Source organism: Idiotropiscis lumnitzeri, chromosome 15 (assembly GCF_059441095.1).
Source record: "Idiotropiscis lumnitzeri isolate Australia: NSW breed Sydney's pygmy pipehorse chromosome 15, RoL_Ilum_1.0, whole genome shotgun sequence".
Classification (NCBI taxonomy): domain Eukaryota; kingdom Metazoa; phylum Chordata; class Actinopteri; order Syngnathiformes; family Syngnathidae; genus Idiotropiscis; species Idiotropiscis lumnitzeri.
The window spans coordinates 11,496,672-11,522,649 of record NC_142405.1 but is presented as its reverse complement, the minus strand read 5'-3'; the positions used below and the strand labels follow the sequence as shown (position 1 = coordinate 11,522,649).

General features: G+C 38.8%; 2 protein-coding genes, 1 long non-coding RNA gene and 2 other non-coding genes across 5 annotated transcripts; 2 read left to right on the top strand and 3 right to left on the bottom strand.

The window, feature by feature from the left end:
• LOC148322932 (small nucleolar RNA SNORD49) lies at window positions 1–69 on the top strand. The gene has a single exon (XR_015846715.1). It is a non-coding gene; the product is annotated as a small nucleolar RNA SNORD49 (small nucleolar RNA).
• A 149-nt stretch (window positions 70–218) lies between these two features.
• Window positions 219–288, top strand: LOC148322931 (small nucleolar RNA R38). The gene has a single exon (XR_015846714.1). It is a non-coding gene; the product is annotated as a small nucleolar RNA R38 (small nucleolar RNA).
• A 103-nt stretch (window positions 289–391) lies between these two features.
• On the bottom strand, window positions 392–10,325 carry fbf1 (Fas binding factor 1). Its single transcript, XM_088316811.1, has 28 exons — window positions 10,260–10,325; window positions 9,957–9,987; window positions 9,602–9,647; window positions 9,466–9,529; window positions 8,658–8,787; window positions 8,476–8,568; window positions 7,034–7,177; window positions 6,821–6,947; window positions 6,507–6,640; window positions 6,323–6,416; window positions 5,628–6,080; window positions 5,493–5,558; window positions 5,321–5,388; window positions 5,009–5,061; window positions 4,879–4,926; window positions 4,649–4,774; window positions 4,456–4,556; window positions 4,167–4,373; window positions 3,835–3,942; window positions 3,532–3,671; window positions 3,329–3,447; window positions 2,212–2,334; window positions 1,954–2,130; window positions 1,707–1,883; window positions 1,439–1,576; window positions 1,269–1,362; window positions 1,067–1,191; window positions 392–554 (listed from the first exon to the last, which is right to left on the bottom strand). The coding sequence occupies exons 1-28, from the start codon at window positions 10,266–10,268 to the stop codon at window positions 462–464; spliced, it is 3,288 nt and encodes a 1,095-aa protein (XP_088172937.1). The 5' UTR covers window positions 10,269–10,325; the 3' UTR covers window positions 392–461.
• A 1,401-nt stretch (window positions 10,326–11,726) lies between these two features.
• Window positions 11,727–18,050, bottom strand: LOC148322929 (uncharacterized). Its single transcript, XR_015846654.1, has 3 exons — window positions 17,855–18,050; window positions 16,590–16,652; window positions 11,727–12,079 (listed from the first exon to the last, which is right to left on the bottom strand). It is a non-coding gene; the product is annotated as an uncharacterized LOC148322929 (long non-coding RNA).
• Window positions 18,051–19,253: 1,203 nt separating this feature from the next.
• On the bottom strand, window positions 19,254–25,494 carry LOC148322928 (cytoglobin-1-like). The gene is made up of 4 exons (XM_088316935.1): window positions 24,719–25,494; window positions 24,483–24,625; window positions 21,500–21,731; window positions 19,254–20,022 (listed from the first exon to the last, which is right to left on the bottom strand). The coding sequence occupies exons 2-4, from the start codon at window positions 24,623–24,625 to the stop codon at window positions 19,858–19,860; spliced, it is 540 nt and encodes a 179-aa protein (XP_088173061.1). The 5' UTR covers window positions 24,719–25,494; the 3' UTR covers window positions 19,254–19,857.
• Window positions 25,495–25,978: the final 484 nt, after the last annotated feature.

Here is a 25,978-nt window from a genome sequence, read left to right as displayed (position 1 = left end):
TTCAGTGATGATACTTGCTGCATGGGAAGTGCCGTCTGATGCGATAACTGGCGATGAGCTGATCTGAGAAATGCACCCAAAAAGTTATTCTTGGCATAATAGCTGATCACAAGAGACTGACTGATATGTTTCTCATTAGGTGCAGCGCATTGCTGTCATCTGAACATATTCTGTGGGAAAAGAAATTAACAGGTACTTGTGTAGGGACTTGTGCAGGTTCAAGCCAATGATGATAAAAGTTATCCCTGTCTGAACATGAATGTTGAGTCATGGTAACCTGAGGCTTGACCACAATCACATTTTCAGTTATCTCCAGTGTATTTTTCTTTTGTTACCTTTTAGGTGAAATTCCTGCATTGGGATGGATGACCTGAAGAAAATGAGTCACAAGGAGAAGATCTTTTTTTTAATAAACAATATTCTACAAAAATGTATGTAAAGCCCCAGAAAGTGATCTTGAATCACAATGCTGGAGCCCAGTGTGACTTCTGTCTGTAAGACTTTTTCTTCAAGTTTTCAAGGAAGATTTGCTGCTCTTGGAGGTAGTCGTGTTCCTGTGTGCATGAGTAATTCGGTTTAGTGGAAATCCCTACCATGACTTAAAGACTCCATTAAAAACATTCAAGCAATGTGTTTTCCTGACATGCATGTCAACTATTCATTGTGAGAGTTGCGATGAAGTTTGTAAGCATTCCAGTAGTTTGTGATAAACTGTTAGATTCCACTCTGAATACATGATCAGTAACATGGTAAAATTATAAGGGATTTGTTTGCAGGTGATGTTGCTCAGGTACTAGAAGTGTCTCAAATTTGAGTGACGTTCAATTACAAAAAAGTGATTTACTGACTAAATATAATTAAATAAACTTTTTTTCAAAAGGCCAAATTAAATCTAATGCATTTCTTTGTCGTAAGATGTAATAACATTTTTGTGAAGGGTGAATTGCACTTTCTGAACTACTTTAATTAATTTAGTTTGTCATGATATTCAATTGACATGCTCCTGAACAGCAAAAAAAAAAAATCAATATATGCATAATTTTCATATTCAAGGATTGCCGCTTACCTTTCGTGCATTATACTTCCATATAGCCAGACTTGCCTGGAGTGCCACTGACTGAGAATTGGGCATTATCTGAGTGGTGTTTAAAGTTGGTTTCAACTTTGAATCCAGCATGGCTGAACCCGAGTCTACAATGAAAATAAATTGATTATTTGCATGATGGTTCAATTTCAAATTTCTGAAAATGAATGTAGACTGACATCACCTGGTAGAGTGGAATTGGTTTGTGTCAAAGAACCACTTGGAGGGTCTGCTCTCGGCTTCTCCATTGTTTCCTGTGGATTAAATCTTACTCGTTCCTGCAATTGAAAGTGCAAGGTTTATTAACTACAAGTGACAATAAATTATTTATGTTGACAATATCAGATGAAATACCTGAAGAGCACGTTGTTCAAGATGTCTAAGCCGCTCAATCTGGGAATGAATCGTTCTCAGTCTTGCCTGGTGTTCGGACTCGACACGTTTGGCTTCCTGCAATGCCTGTTCTCCTTCCTCATACTTCTCAGCTGCCAGCTGCACACACCATGTCAAGTCACAGTTGTGGTGAGTATTAAGGTGCCTTTAAAACAGCAGCTCCAAGAGTCAAATTAAGAACATTCAGACCGAGCAGAACATACTGCTCCCAATATTAAGAGTGATTTACCTTGCTGAAGGCATCAACTTCTTGTGCTCGGATTTTGAGCCTGAGAGCAGTGCTGCTTATCCTCTCTTTTTCTTGCTCCAGTTCTCCTTTCAATTGTTCCAGAGCCTCTCTCTCCTGTGCCACAGCCATTTCTTTGAGTTTCAGCTCTCCGCTGCGAAGCTTCAGCTCAGCTTGTTCCTTGGACCAAAAAAAAAACAAAAAACAGTTTCCATATATTTTGGTTTGCTGAAAACTAGTTTGAGCTCACCTGCGCAAGACTCATAATTGAGCCCTCTCTTCTCTCCAGTAAAGTGCTGACATCCTGTTCGGCCCTCTCTCGACGCTGCTTTTCCTGGGTATGAAAGATGTTCCACTCGGCTGCCAACTTTCTTCTCTCTTCTGCACACTGCTGCATAACTGTCTTCTGATCCTCCAATAACGCACTCTGATGTGTAGCGGAAAAGGAAGAGTCATGGACAATTACATTTTTGCATTTTTTGTCATGACTGCCTGTGCTAAGCCTCACCTTGGCTCTTTCCAGCTCTTCTCTCTCCATGGTCATCTGCATAGTCAGGGACCGTCTTTCTTCTTCCAAGCTTTTCAGGGAAGATTCTACCTTGGCTTGCTCTGCTGTCATCTTCCAGCGCTCCTGAAAGATGAATAGTTTTGATAGCCTTTGGTCCTTAGGCCATGTGTCTGTGCCCTTGAGTTGCATAAATAGTTTGATTATCTTCAGAGTCTTTTTAATGAGAAAACTATGGACTGACTAATTAATCGGTCAGTCGATTTAATCAACTGATATTAGACTTTTAAAATCAGCTAATTTTATGATTTTTTTTAACACATTTAACCCCACAAAATTGTCATATTTTCTCTATGTTGTAAAGAAACAAATACTAAAGGAACTAACATTATAAAACAAATGTTCTGCTTTTAATTGCTTTTTTATTGTTTTCAGTGTTCAGGGATAAAAAAAAAAAGGAATTGTATTAATTCAATATTTTTTTGGTTAAAATGCCGATTAATCGTTTATCGGAATTTTATCATACCAAATATCGGCATTGGTCTCAATGAACCCTTCTTTGTTCCCATCCGTACACTAAGCTAACGGAGTACAAACAGATGCCCTTAATTAAATTGGTGCCATGAATTGATTTCATGTGCAAGCTTGTAACTTCATTTACTCATTTCAATTGTCATGATCATAAAATCAATTTTCCCTATTAAAATACAAGCTTTCCTAAAAAAAAACAAAAAAAAAAAACAAAACATTTTATCTGCTTTAAAAGAAAAAAAAAACAAAACATTTTATCTGCTTTAAAAGAAAAAAATATAGCGCAGTATTTTATTTTTCAAAAATCTGGTTTTAAGCAGGTAAATTAGTGTTATGAATGAGTGCCTTTATGGGGTATGGCCTAATGAGTGACATTAGGCACTGGTTGGAGTCAGTCATTTGTATGTTTGAGTTGTTCCCTCCACTAAATAGCTGGAAGTGGATCGGCCACTGTGGCTCTCCTTGCCCCCAATGCGAGGGCACGTGCTTCGACTCTCCCTGCTCACTTCACTCAAGATGAAGTTTGCTGGAAAATGACTTCAATTCTGGCAAACTTGGGTCATAACTTGAACAGTAAATTGAAAGTAACCTTCTCAATTTGTCTCTGTTGTTCAGTGATCTGCGTGTCCATCCTGGAGATGATCTCCTTAAGGTAAGCCTTCTCCTCCGCCATCATTTTCTGCTGCTGAGCCAAACGGTCCTGCATGACTGAAAGAAACATGAAACAATTAAACAGTGACGGGGCTCTTGTCCGCTAATGAATCAGGATCACCGCGGGTGTGAAGCGCATACGTCGAAGCTGCTCATCTCTGTGCCGCGCTCCCTGCTCCAAGCCATGGGTTGTGTGTTCATGCCTGCTCTCGACCAAAGTGGAGAGATCTCCGAGTCGAAACGAAAACTGCTCCATCTTCTCGATTACGAGCGTTAGAGACCTGCACAAAGAGGGCATAATCATACCCTGACCACCTTAAATTGATCAGGTAACGATTCAAAGTCTTTTATGCACTCTGTTTTTGTATAATATTCACGTTCATGTTGATAGTAATAATTGAAATAAACCCGCAAACAATAATTTATATTCAATAAATGAAGGACCTGGTCTCAGATGTTGCACTTGTTACTGCATCAATCTCTTCTTCTTTCAGCCTTTTCAGTCTATTAACTTGGTCTTCGTGGTCTTTCTTCATCTCTGTGATAGATTTTCTGAATGTCAAAGAAAAAAAAAATTACAATTGATCATTGAAATTGTTTCTACAATAATGTGTATTCATTATTTTATTATCAACCTATTTCAAATATTTGAAGCAACGTGGAGGTGAAATCTCAATTTCATTACTTCCCGTAATCCCAACCCTCAATGTTTTTACGTCAATGGCAAGTTGCCACTGATATATATTTAAACGCTAGCTCTTTAGCTTTAGTTTTACCTTTGCAAATCCCGGAGTCTTTCTACGTCACGGTCTTGATCTTGCTGAAACTGGGCCAGTTTGCGCTGGTAGTGAGCCTGCAGGTCTGAGCGCTCCTTCTCAGCCACTTGTGTTAGCGCCGCCAAGCGTTCAATTAGATCGTCGCTTTCCTGTCTCATCCGTGTCTCGCTCTGGATTGCCGATTCCTCGAGAAGCTTGACGCGAGTCCTGCAAGCGGCACATAAGATAGTATGACTCACATTTTTGAAAAAGACGGCGGGTGTACAAGCATGTGTCTCGGAATGAATACTTGTGTGCGTTTTCCATGAGCTCCATGTCCTGTCTATGTCGCTGCTGGACACTTTCCAACAACATCTGGCTATGGTCTCGCTCCAGCTGCAAAGTCTTAGCCTGGAGAAGAACAGATAGAGGTCTTAGGTTACATTACCATCCATCATAATGCATACAAGCGTCTCTTGGCGCATGCTGTAGCATTCAAATACCTGTGCCTCCAACTGAATGACGCGCGCCTGTAAATCCTCTCCATCACTGCGGTGTTGCTCATTGAGTTTTTGCAGGGCCTCAACATCCAAAACATCCCGGAGCCCCAATAACTGTGACTGCATCACCTTTCAGACAGAAGCGGTAATCATGTGAAACCCAGGAATGAAATGTGGAAGTGAAGAGAATTGAAATGAATGTGAAAAAAAGGGATTATTAAGCACCTCCTTACCTGCTGTTGGAGTAACAATTGCTGCAGGCTGTCGGCTGAAAATGGCACCTGCTCACGGGATAAGGAATTCAAATATAGCAATTTAAATCCATACAACAATATCAATAAATTAAAAAAAAAAAACTAAGACCTGTTGCTGGACAGCATCTGATGAGTTTGGCATCAAGTGTGGCCGGGGGAGCGCTGAAAAAAATGCAATACAATACTACTTGATTTATAAATATTTTAATTTTTCTAGATGTGTAGATTTAAATGAAAAAAAAAAATCAGATAATCAGCAATGTTTACAGGGGCTGCATAACGATGCTGATCATCTTTTTGAATCAGGTGTGTTAAAGCACAGAGCGATGGAAAACAGTCATGACAGCGACCCTTGAGGAACAGGATTGAAGAGCCCCGATGTAGAATAACGCAGTCAAGTAAGAAAAAGACTATAATGTACCTTGCTTGTCTCTCTCTTCTCTTTGACGGACATGTTGTGCAGCATGGCTAGACTGTCCAAGTGAGGAGCTGGTACAAATTCAACAATATACAAAAAATATATTACATAAAGAACAAGTTGGAAAGCATTCAACCTATTTTGTTATTTATTTAATTCTTCTGCCAAATCTTACCCAACATCCTTGGAGGATGCCGATTGTTTGCCGGGGATGTTATTTCTCCCTCTGCTGGCTTGCTTCCTAAAAAACAGTTTCATAATGACAAATAAGATTCAATGTATGACTATTGTGGAATCTTATAAACATTACCTAACAAGTGACTCCAGATCCATTTCTTCTCCAAGACCTAAAGACTGCTCCTGATTGAAAATTTTGGCATCAAAGTTTGATCCTGAGAAAGATCTCTTTCTGCTCAGAGCTCCTGCCAACCAGTCGTCCTCCGTCTCCTCTTTCTTCTGGCTTTTGATGGCCTCGGGCTTTACTGCTTTGGTGTCAGTCAAAACGGAGGCATTGCCCTCCATTTTAGCGGCTGTTAAATTCTGCTCACCAGACAGAGAGTGCTTTCTCTCCAATGAAGGAGAAGAAGGAGATTTGGGAGACTCTATGGAAGGCTTCTTTTCTTTCACGTCATCGTCAAAGTAGCTCTGCTCATCGTTTGCCCTGAGACAGAGCCAGTCAGCTGGGTTGCGGGATCGAGTGGCGCTTGGGGCAACCGGTGGCTTTTTCTCCGGGGTGGAAGCACTGACATCCTCCGTGGGGAATCTTTTAGTTTTTTTTTAAGCAAAAAAAAAAAGAATATTGTTGACCAATTTCTCACATATCCTTATTGTTTTTTCTTCTTCACTTTACTCGAGCAGCTGTCTGAAGCTTGCACATCGTTTTCATTTTGGATTTCACCTCATAGCAAAAAAAAAAAAAAAATTTGCCGTTCATAACTCGCAAAACTTTTAAGATGGACCACTCGCAAGGCAAGATACATGTGTACAAGTAAAGTAAACACACACCTGATGGATGGCCTACGGCACTGGTGCCCTGAAGCCGTGTCACCCATTATGGGCTGATAGGACCCAAATGTCAGGTCATCTTCTAAAAGGGCCTCTGAGAAATGGACATAAAGATCTTCAATTATTTTTAAAGACTCCATCCCGCTCACGGTGTATGACACAATTGGACAGATGGATATCATGCCTTTTATATTGTAGTTTTTCTCGCGAGACGGAGGCTGGTCCTTCGTAGCACCCGAAGGTGGCCACTCTGGACGAAGGGAATTACAATTCTCTAGAATCTCATCGAGTCTGGTACGGGCTCTCTGTGGTTGCTCACTGTGGTATTGAGATAACACATTCGAAAGGATTTAGGTCATAAAACACACTTAAAAAAATAAAAATCGTCAATGTGAATCAATAAAGTTTGGGAATATTTTTAGATGCGACAAAAGCTGTATTACTTTAAAAATATGTCATTATGTTGAACATTATGAGAGGAAAAAACAAAGCTGTCACCTTTCTCTGTTGGGCCAAAGCACATTGTCTTTTTTCTTGGGAATTTCACAGTCCAAGCCAAGTTCATCAATCAAATCATCTTTCTCATCATCAAACGCAAGGTCATTTAGTTTTTTTGCTGCACTAGCTGATTTAAACAGGAACGAAATTCAGCATGTGATGTTGACATTGAAACATGAAAAATAAGAGATGCTGTGTAAACTTTCAGTTTACTTGTTTCTCGCTTATGGCCCAGTGATGTCGAATGTGAAGGTGCCGTCGGCTGTGAGTTGGATTTGGATGGAGTTTTGTTTTTATTTTTCGACAAATCATCCAGCAGGTCAACCAGGTCATCCATATCATCCTGGTCATCAAGGTCTGCAGAAAAAAAAGACCATATTTGGTTAAATATTTGACCAAAAGTGTCAGTGCCCGAAAGTTCTCATTTCAATCCCTGACAGACTGGCACTTAAATAGCATAAACCTCGTGGAAGGGCATTTTATCATGCTTCCTGTCCGTCACTATACATCACTGGCGGAGATAGATGAATAACAATGTATTTGTACTAAATACATTTATTAAAAAATTGATTGGCTGAGTCAACGTCGTGATTATGTACTCATCTCCTTTTCATAAACTATTACATGTCATCCTGGCATTGCGGCTGAACAATTAAAAAGATTCTCTTAATAATATTGCAATTTGATAATGTGATTATTTTTTTGTCAAGGTCCTATTCTCATGTATAAAAATCAGTATGCAATAATCATAAAAATAAGTTATAAAATCAGTATTATATATAAATGCTTTGGTTTTATAGATACAGTACTAAATTCCATTGCACTCTCTTATTTATTTATCTAATTTATATATTTGTCTGTATTATTGTTGTATTGCACTGGAGAGGGGAGCCCTCTAATCTCGTTGCACACTTGAGTACAATGACAATAAAGGGATTTCTAATTCTAAATTCTAATTCTAATATAAACTTTTTATGATTCATGGTGGCCGACTGGTAAGCACGATGGCCTCACAGTGAGAGACAGCATCGGGCGTGGGTTCGATCCCGGCTCCGGCCATCCTGTGTGGAGTTTGCATGTTCTCTCCGTGCTTGTGTGGGTTTCCTCCGGGTACTCCGGTTTCCTCCCACATTCCAAAAACATCCCAGGCAGGTCGATTGAACACTCTAAATTTCCCCTAGGTATGAGTGTGAGTGCGGATGGTTGTTCGTCTCTGTGTGCCCTGCGATTGGCTGGCAACCAGTTTAGGGTGTCCCTCGCCTACTGCCCGAAGATAGCTGGGATAGGACAATAACGTGCAAACAGGTAGACTACACTTCCTTATCGCGGAACTAAAAAAAAAGGCCTACCAATTTGCCGAATTAAAGCATTTTTTTTCTTTTGTTTTTCTTTTGAAAATGGCATTTTACTACTTTGAAATGTTTAGATATGATTATATGATCATCACTTCCCATTTCTACTGATACACAACTTTGGAGAGCATTGAACTTTGGTGATTCTACTGCAGACACTCTACAAGTGATAACTAATCCACAGAATGTTCCACCCAGGTGGTCAACATGTTTATTTCCTTCAAGTCTATAATGAGGGATGCCGGTGTCGGTAAAGTCATGCGAGCTTCTGTTTTAGAGGACAAAGGCAAATGGCAGACTCACCAGAGAAGCTGAACTTTTTGTTATGTGCTGAAGATGAGCTCTTCTTCTTTCCTTCTATGCCAGCGTCATCGAGGTGAAGTGGGGAAGACAAAGCTGTCATTGATTTCAGAAAAAAAATCACTCTCAGTCAGTTAATATATGAATAAAAAAAAATCATAATAATTAGGGCACTGCTATATTACCAAGTGCCCTTGGTTTTAGATCACTTTCTACATCTTGTTCTGGCAAGAACTCTTCATTATCAGATGATTTTATTTTTGCAGAAGGTGAATTAGTTGGGATCTTTGATGCAGCATTCATATCATCTGGACCCTGTGCAATCATAAATTAAAAACAAAAAATAAAACCAGTTAACACCTTTTAGCAAGGTTTTCCTTGCTTACATTGAGGCAATGGTTCATACAATCTGTTAACATTCTGTTAATTTGCACAGGTGCATATGATGTGCCCCCTATTGGCACAAACCTATTTTCTGTTATGTGTTTTTGTACGTCATTGTTCTCTCTGGTTTTCTTTCTTTCATAAAATACTCCTTGCCACCTTACCCGGAAAAATTTGACATAAGAATGTTTTGTGGTCCGGTCGTTCAGGCACAATAATTTTGTTCTCCTGAGCATTTGGCTCCTACATATATGGTCCAACGAACATAATTCCAACAAGTTCCTCTTCCTTTCACTCTTCAAATACGTGGATCCCCTCAGATACATTTGATATTTCGCTTTCCGAATCAAATTCGGACTGGCCTAAAACACTTTCAATGGAGAACACTGCCATATTCCCTTGCTATTACGTCACACATCGGGGTTTGTCGCTCGATAGAATCTAACAACGGAAAAACTATTATTTTGTCAAACACACAATTTTTTTGCGTGCTCTCTTATTTGTATTATGTGTAATTACTTCACAAATAGATTTTATTTGCCGTTTTTTTTAACTTACTTCACACGTCTTTAAGGCTCTGACCCTGGATAGGTGTTAAAGTTAACATACCTCAGTGTTGCCTTCATCCAAATTTAAGTCGTTAAGCATACTGAAGATGTCAATCTCAGATGTGCTGAAGAAAAAAATATTTGTAGGATTTGGTGGTTTTCTTATTCGTGTATTATATGTAATTAGTCAGACATACCTTTGTTGTAATCCACCACGACCTGATTTCCTTCTTAGCGGGAGTTCTGGTGAGTAAATTGTGAAATGTCAAGAATGACCTTACTACGGTAATCATAACAGGGTTTTTTTTTCATCTGGAGAATTTCTATCACTTACTATCACTATCAAACAAGCTGTCGAGAATATCACCGGCACCGAATGGGCTTTGGGAGAATAATGATGAAAGAAAATGTGCATCTTAAACATCAGGATGTTCCCCTTCGATTATTTTGCACGGGAGGATTTAATTGTGTATTAGATTCTGAATGTTCGAAGCTCCTCTGTATGTACATTACTGTGATTGATTCTGCATCACTATGACGAAAGAAACTTACTTTTTGGTGGTTTTCCTTTTGCCTCGGTGGCCTGAAAATAGCATCACAATTAAAAAACAAATGAAATAAAAAGTAAAAAATGCCGATACAAGAAAATCTCTCACAAAGACTTCTATCGGTCAAGATACTCACCATTTTGGTTTGTTTACCATTGCACTAGCAGTTAGCTGGCTACTTTAGCATCAATCTGATAAAGCGTCTCGTTTCCAATGGTGATTACAAACACCACTCTGCCAACTCGTGCTCCATCATTTCAAACAAGACAGTTGATTTAGAAAACATTGCAAACGTTCGCAAACTCACTTTTTGCATTCGCACTCGCTCTATTTGGAGATTGGAACCGACGAAGGAAGAACGTTTCCTGTTTACTCCCCGGAGTGCATTTTGGGTAATGTAGTTTTCAGCGAACCCGTGAATGCATCAAAAACACGATGAAAATATTGACTTCTACATCTTTCCAGTTAATTACTATGAAAACAAAGTATGTTTGGTCGTTATTTGATTTTACAATCAAATTGGAATGTATTAAATTTAAAACTATGTATTTAATGGTCAAATGATAGTGGAGGATTCGTGTGGTTAGACTTGCGCGTGTGCGTCTGTGTGTGTTTATTAACTTTAACCACTTCAGATAGTGAATCACTGCGCTGGTCACCGCAACCATGTTTTTGTCATCTATTTAGTAAGAAAATTCATTCATGTTTATGTCTGTAAAGTGGAACGCTTACATTAATTATTTATGCTTCAGATTTGAAAGCACTCAATGTTTTAACCTGTGGTTAATGTCATATTAAAGCTCCTAACACCTTCACCACCAGGTGGCATCTGAATTTACAATATTAACGGAAGAAAAAAGGTTCGAAAACCGATCTGAATAATTCATATTTTGTCTATATTTAATTCAGTAAGCCTTATATTGCACTGTAATCAGCAAAACGATAACCAAGTAACCTCCAGTCAGCAGAACTGGGTGATCAGTAAACGTCAGGTATTAAAGTGTGTAGGTGGATATTTTAGCCAACATTCAGCACAAAATGTTTTATGTTGTGACCTAGAAATTATTCCGTAAGTAATGAATATACATCAAAAGCAACAACATAAAAACATCTTGAATCGTTTCAGTGTGCTGTGCTGCAAGAAGTGAGTTCAGTTCCAGTTGAGCAATAAATATCCCAGCAATTAAAACATCGGAATGCATGTGTCATTTCTCCTGGACTTGATTTACTTCATACTCCTTGAATTTTTTGGATACATTTGATGCTGGCAAGAAATGCCCTCTTCATATTTTTTTTTCTTTGTCCTTACAGGGCAAACGTAATGCCATCATTTAATCATTCTAAGGAAATGCAAAATGCTGTTATATTTTTTAAGATTTTCTTTGAATTTGAGAGATCTTTCAATTTATAACAGTTTTCAGGATGATCTATATTCTTCTTTAAAAATGAATACTACATTCCTTTACTAATTATTACTGACATTTGCCCCGTGTTTGGACTCTTATTCTTATACTAGATATCACACATGCGTATTATTTACAACAGCACACAGATGTGTGCACTATTTTTTCCAAGCAACAGGACAATTAGCCTTAAGAGATTCTAGGAAACTGCCTGTGCATGACACATCATATGTCCATTTCAGAAGAATTTTGTTCATTTAATAGACATTCTTTACAATTGCAGTTAGTTTAAAAACAAAACATCAAAGCGCAGCTGTCGTAAAAAGCACATTTCCTGACCTTGAACAAAGGAAGTCCACGAATCAAAGATGTCAATTGTATTTATTTGTTTATTCATTTTGTTATTCAACAAGGAGGCACATTACTAGTTTCGGATCGAGCTCTGCCTATAAACTCTCTAATGTGGTGTTGCAAAACTAAATGAAACAACAATGCAGGGTCATTTTGTGAATCTAACCAGCTTAAACTGGCATGAAACCACTGAACATGTTATCTTCAAACTGGAATTCAGCCCAAATTCCGTTTGCTTCAGTTCCCCGCCGCAGAATAGAGAACATGTGCAGGACTGACCAAAACAGACTCAACCTCAACCCCCAAGCCCCACCACACCTTCTTGTTTCTTCATTCCTGGTTGGAATCTCAGCATGAGCTGCCATATGCAGACCTGTCCGAATCAGTAATGAGAGAAAACAAGAATACATTTACTGTTTCGACACAATCTGATCATGTTAATCTTAATAGCTGAAGCGAAATTTGGTTTGACATCAATAAATGAATATGAGGTGCAAGATCAACAGTACGCCTTTTAATTCCATGCGTTAACATCTGGATCTGGATAGCAATATTTGAGCAAAAAATATTGAAACCGGTTCATATTTTATTCCACAGACGCGTCCTGTTGAATTGATTATTAAAACAATAAGACCGAATGTCTTTCCTGTAAAGAGAAGTTAAATATATTACCAACATGAAAACCAAAGAATGGATTCAAACTGTGGGTGGGCAAACAACTGCGAAGCTGAGAGAAAAATAGAAAATCGACCAAAGCCATTGAATAAACATTGGCCAGATCCAATACAATCATTTGCAGAAGAAGAAAAAAATGGCGTATGTAGAGATGTTAAACGTATTCTCCTAGAAAAACAACAATCTCGACGACGTAAATATTTTGAAAGTTGTAAAGAAAGACTGCGAAACAACCGTTACTGACATTAACAAGAACCTCCAGGAAGCAGGAGTGATGGTCCTGAATGAGAACACAAGTGTTGATTCTCAGGGGTGTAGTTCCAAAACCCTTTCAAGCAGGCGTGGGCAAACTACGGCCCGGGGGCCACATGCGACCCGTTAAACGTTTTAATCCGGCCCGCTGAACTTGAAAAAAATTAAATGAATAAACCTCGTTTATGTTTTATTTTCTAAATACTGTGTTTTTTTTCCAAAGACATATAAATTGTAGTAATGCTTTTGTTCACGTTCATTTAAAATTAAATGTATTTTTTTTCTTCGATGAGGTGAGGTTACCAAAACACTCCATCCATCTGCTCCTGGTCCGTGGCTCCTCGGTCAAATTTTAAAACCCATTGTGGTGTCATGATTTGTATTTGTTATTTTTGGTTTAGTATATGGGTTCATGTTTTGGCCTTGTTCATGTGTCTTGTCTCGTCTTGTCTATTGTTTCCACCTGTGCTCGTTTACCCAAGCCCGAGTGTTAACCAATCCGGTCCTTCCAACCCTCCGTGTCTTGTCAAGGTTGAGGAAGGTGAGGACCCAAACGCAGGGAAGCCAGGCAGGGGTAACTTAAAGGGCATTTAATAACAGAAAACTAAGGCAAGCAAGAAACTTGGAGAACTGGACAACGACAGGAACAGGCGACAGGGACAGGCGACAGGGACAGGCGACAGGGACAGGGACAGGCGACAGGGACAAGCGACCGTGACAATGAACCAACAAGAACTGAAAGCAACCAGGGAACTAAATACACACAACTTGACGAGACAACGAGGAGCACCTGGACAAGACACGGAGGGTTGGAAGGACCGGATTGGTTAACACTAGGGCTTGGGTAAACGAGCACAGGTGGAAACAATAGACAAGACGAGACAAGACACATGAACAAGGCCAAAACATGAAACCAAATACTAAACCAAAAATAACAAATACAAATCATGACATGTGGCCTGCCAATCAAAAAGTTTGCCCAGCCCTGCTTTAAACAATTCAATTACTTTATATGGAGAAAAACATTTTTTGAACTGCCCAGTTGATAGAGATATATCTGCTCAAAAATTATTGAAAAGGGCTGAAATTCTACCACAATTTTTTGACAAACAAGCAATATAAAATGAGAAAAGTAACATTAAAGTTTAGAGCTTTCGTCTCTGCTTGGATTTTGCGCTCAGTTCTTTGCACATTTGGTTTCCAGCTTTCACTCTACAAAATAAAACATCACTTGGTCTTTGTACATATTTCCTGTCCATAAAAAGAAAGCAAAACATTGCGATTGCTTGCAATATAGAAAGTCCATGGGCCCTATTTTTTGTGTGCAGCACATTCTTACAGTGTGCATGAGTGATGTTCTTTCATTTGATATTTTTTTTAGCCAGGTACAGGTCGAAAGGGCCATTTGCCAAACTCAGAGACTTGTTTTGAAGCCAATGGAAGTGCCTCTGTCTGCCTGTGCCTCAATCAAATTCAAAATCATGTTACATCACCTGCGCCACAATTTAAACCTGTTTTACCTAATCCAAATTCTTGTCTACTTTGTTTTGTCAGGTGCGCCAGGTGCATGTAAAAGAACAAGCCCTCGGTCCAGATAAGAAAATTGGCAAACATTTTTAATCCGGTTTCTCACATAGGTCCAAGCTGGACTCCATGAATAATTAAGGCAATTGGAAAATCTCAACATTTGAATGGCTAAATAAGGTTATAAAACCTCTTTTCTTACTTTTAATTTTTGTGCGATAAGGTTGCTGGCAAAAATAACGTTGAACTGATTATTTGTGTTCACTGTTGACATTGTAATTTAATATTTGGCAATTTATTCTTAACTGTCATTGTGTTTGACCTCAGGATTGACCGTTTGGTTATTTAGTTCTTTGGCCATCATGAAGAGGAGCACTCCAATGCCAAATGCTAATCATTTGCTCATCATGTCTGGCTTACTCATGAACTATTTGTTCCCCCCCTCACATCTGAGATGATGGCAACATCCCTGAAGACAAGATGCAAACCAGGTGGAAAACTTTTTCTCTGCCAATTTAATGATAAACGATGCAACCAAAGTGATCCTTTATCATGCAGCAAAATAATCACCCAAAATACACATCCAAAACAGCAAAGTCATTTTTCAGTTACAAGACATCGGAAGGATTCTGGCCGATCTCCCCTTAAATTCTAAGACAGAAGATACAGAAGATCGTGAAGGGAATGAATCAAATTTCACCTCTGAGAAGCAATGACGGATTAACTCATTTGAAAACTTCCAAATAAACCACAACTGAAAAATGCTCATGTGAAAGTCAGTAAAAGTATCACAAAAGATGAATGCAAATGTTTGGAGGGGTCATAGGGTCACAGGCTGAGCAAAGGATTTAGTACTAGATATTTAAAAAATTATATTAATAAAACCATTCATTTTATCCAGTTTGAAGTCAATATCTTCCAATACTTTTGCTCACCTAAGACATCTGTATGTGTGTTATGTGTCTGTCTGATACAAAAGTAAAAAAAAATTAAATTAAAAGAGCTGTCAATGTCTTGTCTCACAGTCATTTTTAAAATGTGAAACCCAAATGTTTTCTTTCTCCAGCGGTGCTTCCTAATTTTTTGCCGTTACGCCCTACCATAGAATGAAATAATATTTTTTGCCCTCCCAATTTTCCGTCACAACTATAAATAGTATTGCCGATGGAATAATAAAATTGTACGATTATTAACATTAAAATAAACAAAAATGAAATCGAAATCTGCTGAATAACTTGATTAACAATATTTACACTCTTTGCGCACACCACTGCGACCTACTGTAGTGGATGTGCAATTACAATTTATTGTAGTATTAAAAAAAAATATTCCTTAGAGTCACATTCACGGTCTTGCATGCACTGGAAAAGCTAATCTTAAAAAGAAACATGGCCAAAAAAATAATGATATGAGAATATATACTTTATATGCAAATGGCATTTCATTATCAAAACTAAATAAATTTAAACTAACTCCAAACCAGACATAAAACTTCACTCACAAGTTGTAATGCCTTGAAGCAAATGAAATACACTTTCCTGGTAAGAGGAAATACATTGGCAGAAAAAGAACAAGCACATTTATCCCTGATTTGCGATATGGAATCTTGGTTAATTTTTCGTTTTTGGTAGATTTCTGACAACACGATGCCAAACTGGTGTTTGGTGACGCGCGAGTTGAACCAAACTGCCACCAGCTCAGCGTGAAAAGTGTACTTGATGCCTGTGTAGTCTGGTTTGCTGTATGGCTTCAAAGAAAAGTGAAAACCGAAATCACAGTGAGGGATAAAAACTAGCACTATATACGCTATATACATTTTCTTTTTCCAATATAAAACTTTTTCTTTTGCCTGGTTCCGGAAAAAGTGGTCAATGTTAATACATTTAAAAACGTCAATTTATTTGGAATTGCAGTAATATATCCATCACAGCGTCTATCGCGTTTCTTACAGCTGTAGATGTGGGAAGGCGATGTATTTGTAATCTGCCTTGAAAGTGATGATGATGGATTGTTGTTCAGCCTCTGAATCATTTAGTGTTCGTGGAGTTGCAGCCGGTGCATAAAAGAAAAATGTGGGACAGGCATCTTTGCAGTCTTCGCTCTTTATGCATCTGTGCTTCGGTAACATGTTCCACTGCTCCACTTTCCGCCCTTGTCTGGAACCTCTTATGAACCCCTTCCCCAACCCCCACCCCCAATTTCATAAACACACACACACACACACACACACACGCTTGTGATCCTAGGTAGGACCTTGTTCCCATTTATTTTTCCCTTTCCATTGCCTTGTTTTGGATTACTGATAAATGTCATTTTGAAGAGTTTCTATAATAACAATGATCATTTTGCTGAATTCCAAGGTTTCTGTAAAAATGAAACTTTGGTTTCTTGATGCATTACTTGTTATTTTGTATGCTGTGAGTGATACTCACCGTCATTTATGATTGTCTGCAGCTTGATTGCTCTTCACATATGGCACCTCTTCTTCCTTCTGCCTGCGTCCAATGAGAAGAACATTTAGACGCGACGTTAAAGGGGAAGTCAAACCAAAAACTTTCTTCCCAATAATTTGTTCCATGAGGCCACATTGGTCTGTTTAATGCAGTGCCATACATTTTTCCCCACCTTATTACAATAAAGTGTAATTGCACATCCACTCCAGTAGGTGGCAGTGGCACTTGCGAGTGCACAGCGAGTATTAACTCAACAGTGTAGGTTTGTTTTGCAACGAGTTGGCGATGTGAAGGACAGTAAACAAACCCTTAGACGACACGAAGACACTTTTAACCGGGATAAAAAGAAAAGCGGAGAGAAACAAAGATAGTTTCAAAAGAAAGTCACACATGCGCAAATATGACGAAGCAGAAAATAATTGAGAAGCACCATTTATATCCATTTCCGCCGGCGACCATTTTGCCACTCGCTGTGAACTGAAAATTACATCACAATTGCTCAGGGGTCAGGTAATGACGAATAATGGCTCAGCTTGTGACTGTCACATGACCAAATACAGAAAACAGGGGCAAACCCACTCTCATAGTACCCCTAAAGTCCCTGGGGCCATACCCGCAAGTGTTTTACACCTTGTCCTTTTGGTCCTGGAGAAGATATTTTGGACATAAACATTACATTGGAACTCATTAACTCATTCACTGCCAGCCTGTAGTTTTTGGCTTCTATATCCGTCAATGGCAGTGAATGAGTTAATTTGCCACATGGGGTAAATTAGTGAAGCTTGTCTCTCCCTGACATACACTATTTCTGACGACACAATAAATCAGAAATTCATCCATGCTATGATGAAGCCACATCTTGGATCAAGCAAAAAAATCAAATGACAAACTTCAGCAGGACCACATGATGCAATGTTTTATGATTTCTCAGAGGATATGCCGTACTGAGAGTGACGTAATACGAAAAGGTGAAAATTTGAAAAGTGTTCATCAGACCACAGGTGGGCCACCAGGGATCTGAGCATCTGAGCTCCTGTGAACGCTGCAAATTGAAAATAACATTTTCCAGGACCCCTGTCAGTCATGTGCCTTAATTACTTTTCTCCACTTTATGGAGCCTCAATATATAACTATAACAGAGTCATGATGTCATTTTTTTTGTATTTATACGTGATACCTCAAAATTTCAATATTTTGGCTCCGAGAGCACTTTCTTCGGAAAATTACTAACAGCTAGTACTTACGGGTAGATTTTACTGGAGAATCTATGGCGCAGGATGAGACCGATGCTGGTAAGGACCATCATTGTGGTGCACATGATCCTTTTTTCAAGGATCTCCTTGTGGTTAGAGCAGCGAGACCTCCGCTCCCATTGAAAGCCTCGAATTGAAAAGGCAAACGTTCGTGGTGCAACAATCAGACTACTATTCCTGTCTTCCTCTTGGCTGTGACTCTCGATCGTGAAGATTAGCTCCGAGGATTAGCTGGGATCAAGGAGGGGTTAGATCTGGCTGGCAGGACGAGGAGGCAAACAGAGCCTTCTGTGGGGTTTTGTTCTAAAAACAACCATCGTGAGATTCATTTTGAGATTGTCAGCACAGCAAATCAAATCCACCTGCATAGGTCAAGTATTTATTTTTTTTGTCACGGTAGGGGGTGGGGGTTAGGATGATCTGATGCTTCACATTTGCAGCATGACAGCAGGGGTTACAATTATACTTTCATTTCATGCATTATGTCTGCGGCTGCACCATGGATATCCGGTTAGCAAGTCTGCCTCTCATGTCTGAGCTCCAGGTTTTGAATCTCGGCACTGGCCTCCCGTGATGGATGCGTAAATTCGACAGACTATGTGGTGTCAAACATACAGCCCGCGGGCTGGATCAGGCCCACAAATGGGTTTAATATGGCCCGGGAGAAGATTTGGTAAAGTGTAAAAATTGTTTCGTTTTTATTGGGGGGGAAAAAAGAAAAAAATGACACATTTAACAACTCGTAACACAGCATGCAAATTGCGATCATCTGCGTAATATTGATGCCAATTGCTTTATGTCATCGATCAAGAATTTACTGGTCCGGCCCCCTCTGGAATAGATTTTCCTCCAGGTGGCTCCTGAGCTAAAATGAGTTTGACACCCCTGGTCCTGGTTTAACATGGGGTGGATTTTCTCAGAATACTCAAGCTTCCTCTCACATTACATCCACTTGCATGTAGGTAGGCGTGAATGGTAGTTTGCCGAAATATGCCCAGTGATTGTCTGGCAACCAATCCAGGGGCATTCAAAGTCATCTAAGATAAGATCCAGCTCACCAGTGATGAGAAGCGGTATAGAAAATAGATGGAGAGCTGGAGTGCTAAAGTTGAGACCGTTGTTGCAGAATTCATTGGGCTAAATAATGTACCAGATCTTAATGACGTTTTTTTTCATGTTCAATGCAAAGGTGTCACCATATATACTCATTAGCTAAGTGTTATGGGATAATTAGAAATATGGTGCTTCGAAGCTCTATATTCCTAAAGTTGCTGACTCCAGAAAAGAAAAAAAAGGCATCAATGAAACAATAGGAGAAAATGAAAAAATTCAGTTTGATAGCAAATGATCGGCAATACGAACACAGTAACAGAAGGAATCAATTAAAATCTCCTTTTCATATTTTTATTTCGAAATGTTGGTAAATATGGATACAAAGTTTCATCATGATGAGAAAAATCGACTATTATTACTATTAAAAATGTAAAAATGTAATTATTCTCAGTAACTCGCATGGTGCACAATATTGAAAGACAGACTTGAACAAAGCATCGAGTGAAATTTACATGGCAGTTTTCAGGATGTATGTACTATACACATTCATTAAAAGGCACATCCAATGCGGCAAATGTGTCCTCTTGTCCTTTGTTTCACTTTGCATTTTCTAACTTCCACTCCCTTGTCGGGATCGGTAGCAAAACTTGAGATTCCAGTTTCTTTTAAAATGTCATGCCTGCTAGTCTATAATCAGACTCATGAATACAGCAACACAAGAGAATGATAACAGTATTGGTTCATATTGGTTTACATCACGTGTGCACCATATGCACAGTATCCTATGTGCTATTCCATAGCTGCCAATAGATAAAATGACACGTTATTTCTGAGATATAGGTTCCGGGAAGTACATCATTTCAGAGGTATGTCCTTCAACCTTGAGGACACACAGGCAGAGGTCTATCGTTACGCACCATTCAAAAAACCTGCTTAAAACTTCACCCGGTGGAGGTTGAGAGCTTCGGCCAACCCTCTTCTTTGTAGGTGCTTGTGATACTGGTGTAGAGTGTAGCGAAGAATTTAGTCCACGCTCCTGCCACCTCTGCTGTCACAACGTCTGAGTACTCTTCCCCCAAAACTTCCAGGATAACACCACTGAGGAACTGGCAGGCACACAAATAAGGGAGATGAGACACAAAAGAATATAGCGCAAATACAAAGAGGTCAAATCAAATCATTTCTGGTGCTCTCCGGTCTCACTAAAGAAGAGATTTTCATGCATCGAAGTCCCAAACCTGAAAAATGCTGGAAAAAGACATCTTCTTATTCACTATTAGTACTGTACAAAAATTCCTACCCAGTGTGCTGTGGTACTTTGAAATGCTGTCAGACATCATCTGATACAGTATGTTACCGATTATGATCCAATTTCACTTAAGGGCATCTCGCCGTCTCCGCCTCCGCTCATTGTCTAATAAACGTCATAAGCTGTCAGTCTCTGCAGGCTGGAGTGGGTAGCCTGAACCATTTTATGTAATTGGAGAGCGGGAGGAGTTGAAAAAGTTTCCCAAACAAAGACACCTACTGTTGCCACCAATGCTTTAGAAATGACATATGTGGGTAATTGTAAGTTGATTACTGAGTGTTATATTATTTTGTCAGGATTCCAATTTCATCAGGGGCCCTTCAGGGGCCCTAGAATCCTTCTCCTTATTTCCCCCTTTTTGGCGCCCCTGGCCGAGTATCCAGCGTATTTTCCGGAATATAAGACACACCTGCATATAAGCCGCACCAATAAATAAATAAATAAATAAATAAATAAATAAATAAATAAATAAATAAATAAATAAATAAATGAATAAATGAATAAATGAATAAATAAATAAATAAATAAATAAATAAATAAATAAATAAATAAATACATAAATAAATAAATAAAATAATTAATTACAAAATAATAATAAAAAAATTACAGGCCGCACCAGGCTATAAGCCGCAGTTTTATATGTTAAAAAAAAATTGTTGTTTACTACATGTACAGACCGATTTTGTACTGTGAATGCACATAAAGGTACATAAACAGATTCTTAAAACAGTGCCTTTTAACACAGCAACAACTTTGATAATTAAAACAGAACAGACTCAAGAGAAAAAAGAAATTGAGATTTATATTGCGTATTTTCTGAACTATAGAGCGCCCCTACCGGTGAAAGAAAGATGCACAGAAAAGCAGCACTGTTGTATTAGCCGCATGGTTCAAAATCTAGGAAAAAAGTAGCGGCTTAAAGTCCGGAAAATACGGTAATACCAAATTGCCCCCGTTTTGCTTGAATTGACAACAATGCGCTAACAGTCCATCAGTGATAGAATGATCGTCTGTTGCTATTGATATATTTTCTGAACATCTTATCTATGCCGCTGAGAAATAAATCTCACATCATTAAAACAATCCAACTCTGGTGATAGTCTTGCGATGTGAGTTCGATCCACCTAAACTTCTGACTCAACATGATGATGATGATGATGATGAAGAGGTCAGCCTTTAAGTCAGAATTGTATTCTATTTTGAAAGCAAATTTCCACCAATGACTTTGTAAGTAGGCCTACTTATTTTTTGTTCTTTATCTCCACTCACGTTACCTTAAAGTACACAGGCTCCACTTTGTGCCGAAGCGCGTGGGTTTTGCCGAGAAGCTTCAGCACTGAGGCCACCTTGTCCGGGTTATCCAGGTTCTCCACTAGTGTATTGATGCTGCTCATGACTCTGTGGGCGTGATTCCTCAGCTGGGCACTGTTTTTCAGTTCCACTGGTTCTGTCATGTTCTTAAATTTACTGAAGTATTGCTTGGATGAAGGGAAGTTAACAAACAGCCTGTCAGGGAGGGAAAGATGAATGGGAGATATCAGTGTGAGGGTGCGAAGCTCCTCTAATCCCTTGCATTTGCACCGGCACCAACTTGTTGGCTAGCTAATATGAGCAAATACATGCACTAACATTCAATTGACCTTAAACATATTTTTTAAATTTTAAATCAATCAATTGACTAGGTTGTGTCTATATATTTATTTTTCCAATTTTTACAAGCAATATGTGCCTGATATTCGGCAGAAAGCAGTTTTTCACAATTTAAAAAAAATATATCACAGTGCCGAAAAAATAAATAAATAAATAAATAAATAAATATATATATATATATATATATATATATATATATATATTTTTTTTTTTCATTTAGATTGTATTTCTTAAGTTTAAATTTTGGCTTTGGAATGCAAGTACTGAAAAACTGAAAGCAACCCCCCCCCCCACACGATTAAATTATCGGTAGGTGGTGAAAATAAAATTTGTATTGAATAGACAAACATATATGCAGTGAGTGCATGACTTAATTGTATTATATACACATTCACTTAACAGCAGATGTTTCTGTGAGTGAGACGTGAGCACATCTGCATCACATTTCTAACATCCAGGGTTCGAATTTCATTTCGGGCCTTCCTGTTTATTGAGAGTCTAAATTGCCCATATGTGATAACGTGAGTCTAAATGGTTATTTGGCTAAACGTGCCTCGTGATTTACAGGCAGTCTGTTTCATGGTTTTCTTTACAGCTTTTTGACAAAATAACAAGGGCTTTGTGTGTGTGTTTTTTTAACCCATTCTACACTCTGAGGCGAGTCAGAAAGGGGCCAAAGCATCTGGTAATCAAATCCCGATGCCCTGTTTCATTTTCTTTGACCAAAAAACGACTCATTAACTTTAAAACACAGTGCTCCCTCTTTAAGACTTGCATTGGTGAATTGAAATTCCTGAAAAGGATGGAGGATGGATGTTCAGCTCTACGTCGATGGAGGGCTTCTGTAAGTATTTCAATTTGATTCTTACAAGCTAATGAGGGACCATGATGTTTAATCTTTCGTGCATGGAATTGCACCACCTGTGGTTGCATATAAATAGCCTCATTAGTATTTTATACGGTCATTGGAGTCTTAATCCTTCGTTATCTATTCTTCAAGATGAACCAGGGAGCTGAACCTGGCGAAAGTTTTTAATTTCATAAGATGAGTCAAAGTCTGCTCTTTTAGATATTATCTTTAACCCACAAGAAGGTATGGGCAGTTTAAAAGCTTGAAAGTTTACTCTGAGATTTGATGGAAAGAATTCTCTCTTGATTCAGATCCTTTCATTAAATTCCAGGTCGCAGGAATTAATGGATGAGGAATATAAATGTGGAAGAACATACTTTAAATCAAAATTGAGAAAAAAAAATAAATAAATAAATAAATATATATATATATATATATATACATATACATATATATATATATATATATATATATATATATATATATATATATATATATATATATATATAGATAGATAGATAGATAGATATAAGATTTTGCGATATATTGCAATACTTTTTGTGTCGATACCAAGTTTCAATACGTTGAGGGTGTATCGATACTTTCAATACCATGTTGAGCTCTGTGATTGGAGGTCATGCACTCCTCTGTGTGTCAGGAACAATTACTGGAACGGTTTATGCACTTTTCAATCGTGACAATTGAATAACTGTCAAATGGCACTCAAGTTCCAACTTTGGGAAGACATGCCTCTGTTTTTTAATACATATTTTAAGATGAATACTTTATAACATTTATCGCAATACGTATCGAATCGCCACCCAAGTATCTGGACGAGTATCGGATCATGACAAAAGTTTGCATCAGGCGAACGTCAATGAAAATACCGTTTGTCTGTCTGTCCTACGGTTCTCTTTCAACTGTGATACCAACTCATCTGCAAGTAATATAGAGATGACTAAAGGTGACTGGGAGGAGTTATATGCTCTGCATTCCTTCTGAGGTCCCCGTAATCTTTCACCTCGTAAGCGCATACAAAGATATGAAGGGTCAGGCAATGAATTACAACTGTCAAAATCTTCCAGCGAGAATTTTCATAACACTGCTGTATTTTTCCTGCTATTTCTGTTTACTCAATGAAAAGACAACAATGGCAGCTGTGAAGCCTTCAGGAATAAACCAGAGCAGATTGCATGGTCCACCACACTTGGATGAAGTAGATGTTTACGTGATGGCTTGACAAAATTCAATGATGCAGTTCGTAAAGAAAACAACCGCACCTCAAAACGGGGCTGTTTTGAAGATCTTATTGCTTGTGATATAGTCGAGGCACCGCGGGATGCCTGGCATTCGAAACATGACCTGCTTCAAGGGAGGGAGCCCTTTGAGAGCCAAGGGTGTCTGACTAATGGATTATTGTTTATCCTTTTGCCTCTACAATTTGACAAATAGGATTATGTACAAGGCGGAAAGTGAGACTAATGCATACAACAATTTGACTGGCTATGTTCCTTGACACATCATGTAAAAGGTCAGTAAAAAAGTTGACCTCCGGCTATGTCACATATAATATCGGTAACAATGAAGCATCAATATGGTTCTAGTTAAATAGATTTTAATCTGAGCATTATGGAACTGATAATGCAGAGCTGTAGTGAATTAAACATATGTGCAGTGTTCAGACAATTATTGTGTCCATCTCTTAATAAGAATTTCTCTCTTTTAGATAAGGTCAACAAGAGAGTAATACGAAATACCTGATGAGTATGGCCACTCCAACATCATCACAGTTCTGGTAGACTTTTGCCCACGAGTCCTGGATGTTCACCTTATCCTTGTTAGTCAGCGGGCTTGGTCTCTCCAGGAGGTCTACCTCGGATTCTCCCTGCATCCTCTCCATCTAGGAACACAGTTGATCAGTGTCTAACACATGCAGAACGCAGAGCAAAGATCTACCCCTCACCCCCGAAATAAATAAAAAGTCAAATGTTACCTTTTTTCTCGTCTTGGCTCTTTCCTGGTGATTGGGAGTGAGGGGGAGTAAGATGCCTTCTTTTCCGTCTTTGCCCAATGAGAAGCGTTGCTCCCCAGCCGTGAAGCTCCACTGAGTGATAGTGTGAGTGAAGAACAGGCTGGAAAAAAAACACAAGAAAAGACACGCAGCGAACGAGGAGGAGCTTCTGTACTCTCTCTTTCACACACTCCCTCTCCTCCTGCTCCCCTTTTCGACCTCACTTTTTATAAGTGCTGTTTGATGAAAACATGATGAGATAGAAGTTTGAAAAAAATAATCCGCCGTCAGGGATCCAATGTGAGATTAAGATGTCAAAAAAAGATAAAGACACACACTGCGACCTATTCTTCCACTATTCCCATTCTTAACTGTTCAGGAGATTAACCTCGAATCATTTTCAATTCCACGCAAAGCCAGACCAACGCAAATGTAAAAGCACACCAATGGGTGTAAATTAAACAGAATGACGTCAGTAAGAAATAGGACAGACTCTCATTCATTTTGATTTGTTCTTTGTTACTGCGTCACAGCGTGGTTTTCTCATCTGACCCCCCACTCGCACCAACACAGCCAATGATCCACACTTAGAAATGTATACTATTCACTCTCGCTGTGAGCTCGTAACAAAGGTTATCCGAACAAATTGTATACCTTGGCTTTATTGTCACAGCTGAGAACGTGCTCAGATTTCATTGCTGGTCAGGCAAGTAACAACAGTCACTCAAGAATGAGTCCAGAGCCACCTGTTGAGAGAAATAAATGCTCAGTTCAGTATTCACAGCCTTTATTAGGGAGCCAACATGTGTATGCAAGAGGTGTGAACAATGTACAGACGCAGGTTAAACATTGACAAGTGTGTCATTAATGATCAAGCTGGTCTGAAAAAAGAAAAAAAAAACACACACAATGTTGCCTGTACATGCCACTGCCGACCTTGTGGGACCAGGTTGTCGTTGTTTGCATGTTAAACCAATGTTGTTTGTAGCTCGCACCAGACGATTTAGATACTATACCTCAAGGTAGCTTGTCGGAGTCTTCAGTATCAGATGATTAATTAAGTTCCTGCTCACAAAGTCAGATGAGGTGACTTTATGAAATATAGAGATTCAATTGGATATTGAATATAAATTTAGTTTAGCCGAAGGCCCCAGATGTAATTGTAATAGTAATCGGAAACTAAATGCAGAAATTGACGCACAAGAGGGTAGCAGTATAGCTCATCAGTACATTTGGGAAGGG

What these genes read in the sequence shown, in the direction of transcription:
- fbf1 (XM_088316811.1), bottom strand. An exon ending in CGTGGTGGATTACAACAAAG is followed by an intron (nt 9,530 to 9,601) that starts GTATGTCTGACT and finishes TTTTTTCTTCAG; the next exon opens with CACATCTGAGATTGACATCT. An exon ending in AAGAGCTGGAAAGAGCCAAG is followed by an intron (nt 2,131 to 2,211) that starts GTGAGGCTTAGC and finishes GCTACACATCAG; the next exon opens with AGTGCGTTATTGGAGGATCA.
- LOC148322928 (XM_088316935.1), bottom strand. Translation starts at nt 24,625, where the DNA reads ATGGAGAGGATGCAGGGAGAATCCGAGGTAGACCTCCTGGAGAGACCA. An exon ending in GGAGTGGCCATACTCATCAG is followed by an intron (nt 21,732 to 24,482) that starts GTATTTCGTATT and finishes CCTCCCTGACAG; the next exon opens with GCTGTTTGTTAACTTCCCTT. An exon ending in TGGAGCCTGTGTACTTTAAG is followed by an intron (nt 20,023 to 21,499) that starts GTAACGTGAGTG and finishes TGTGCCTGCCAG; the next exon opens with TTCCTCAGTGGTGTTATCCT.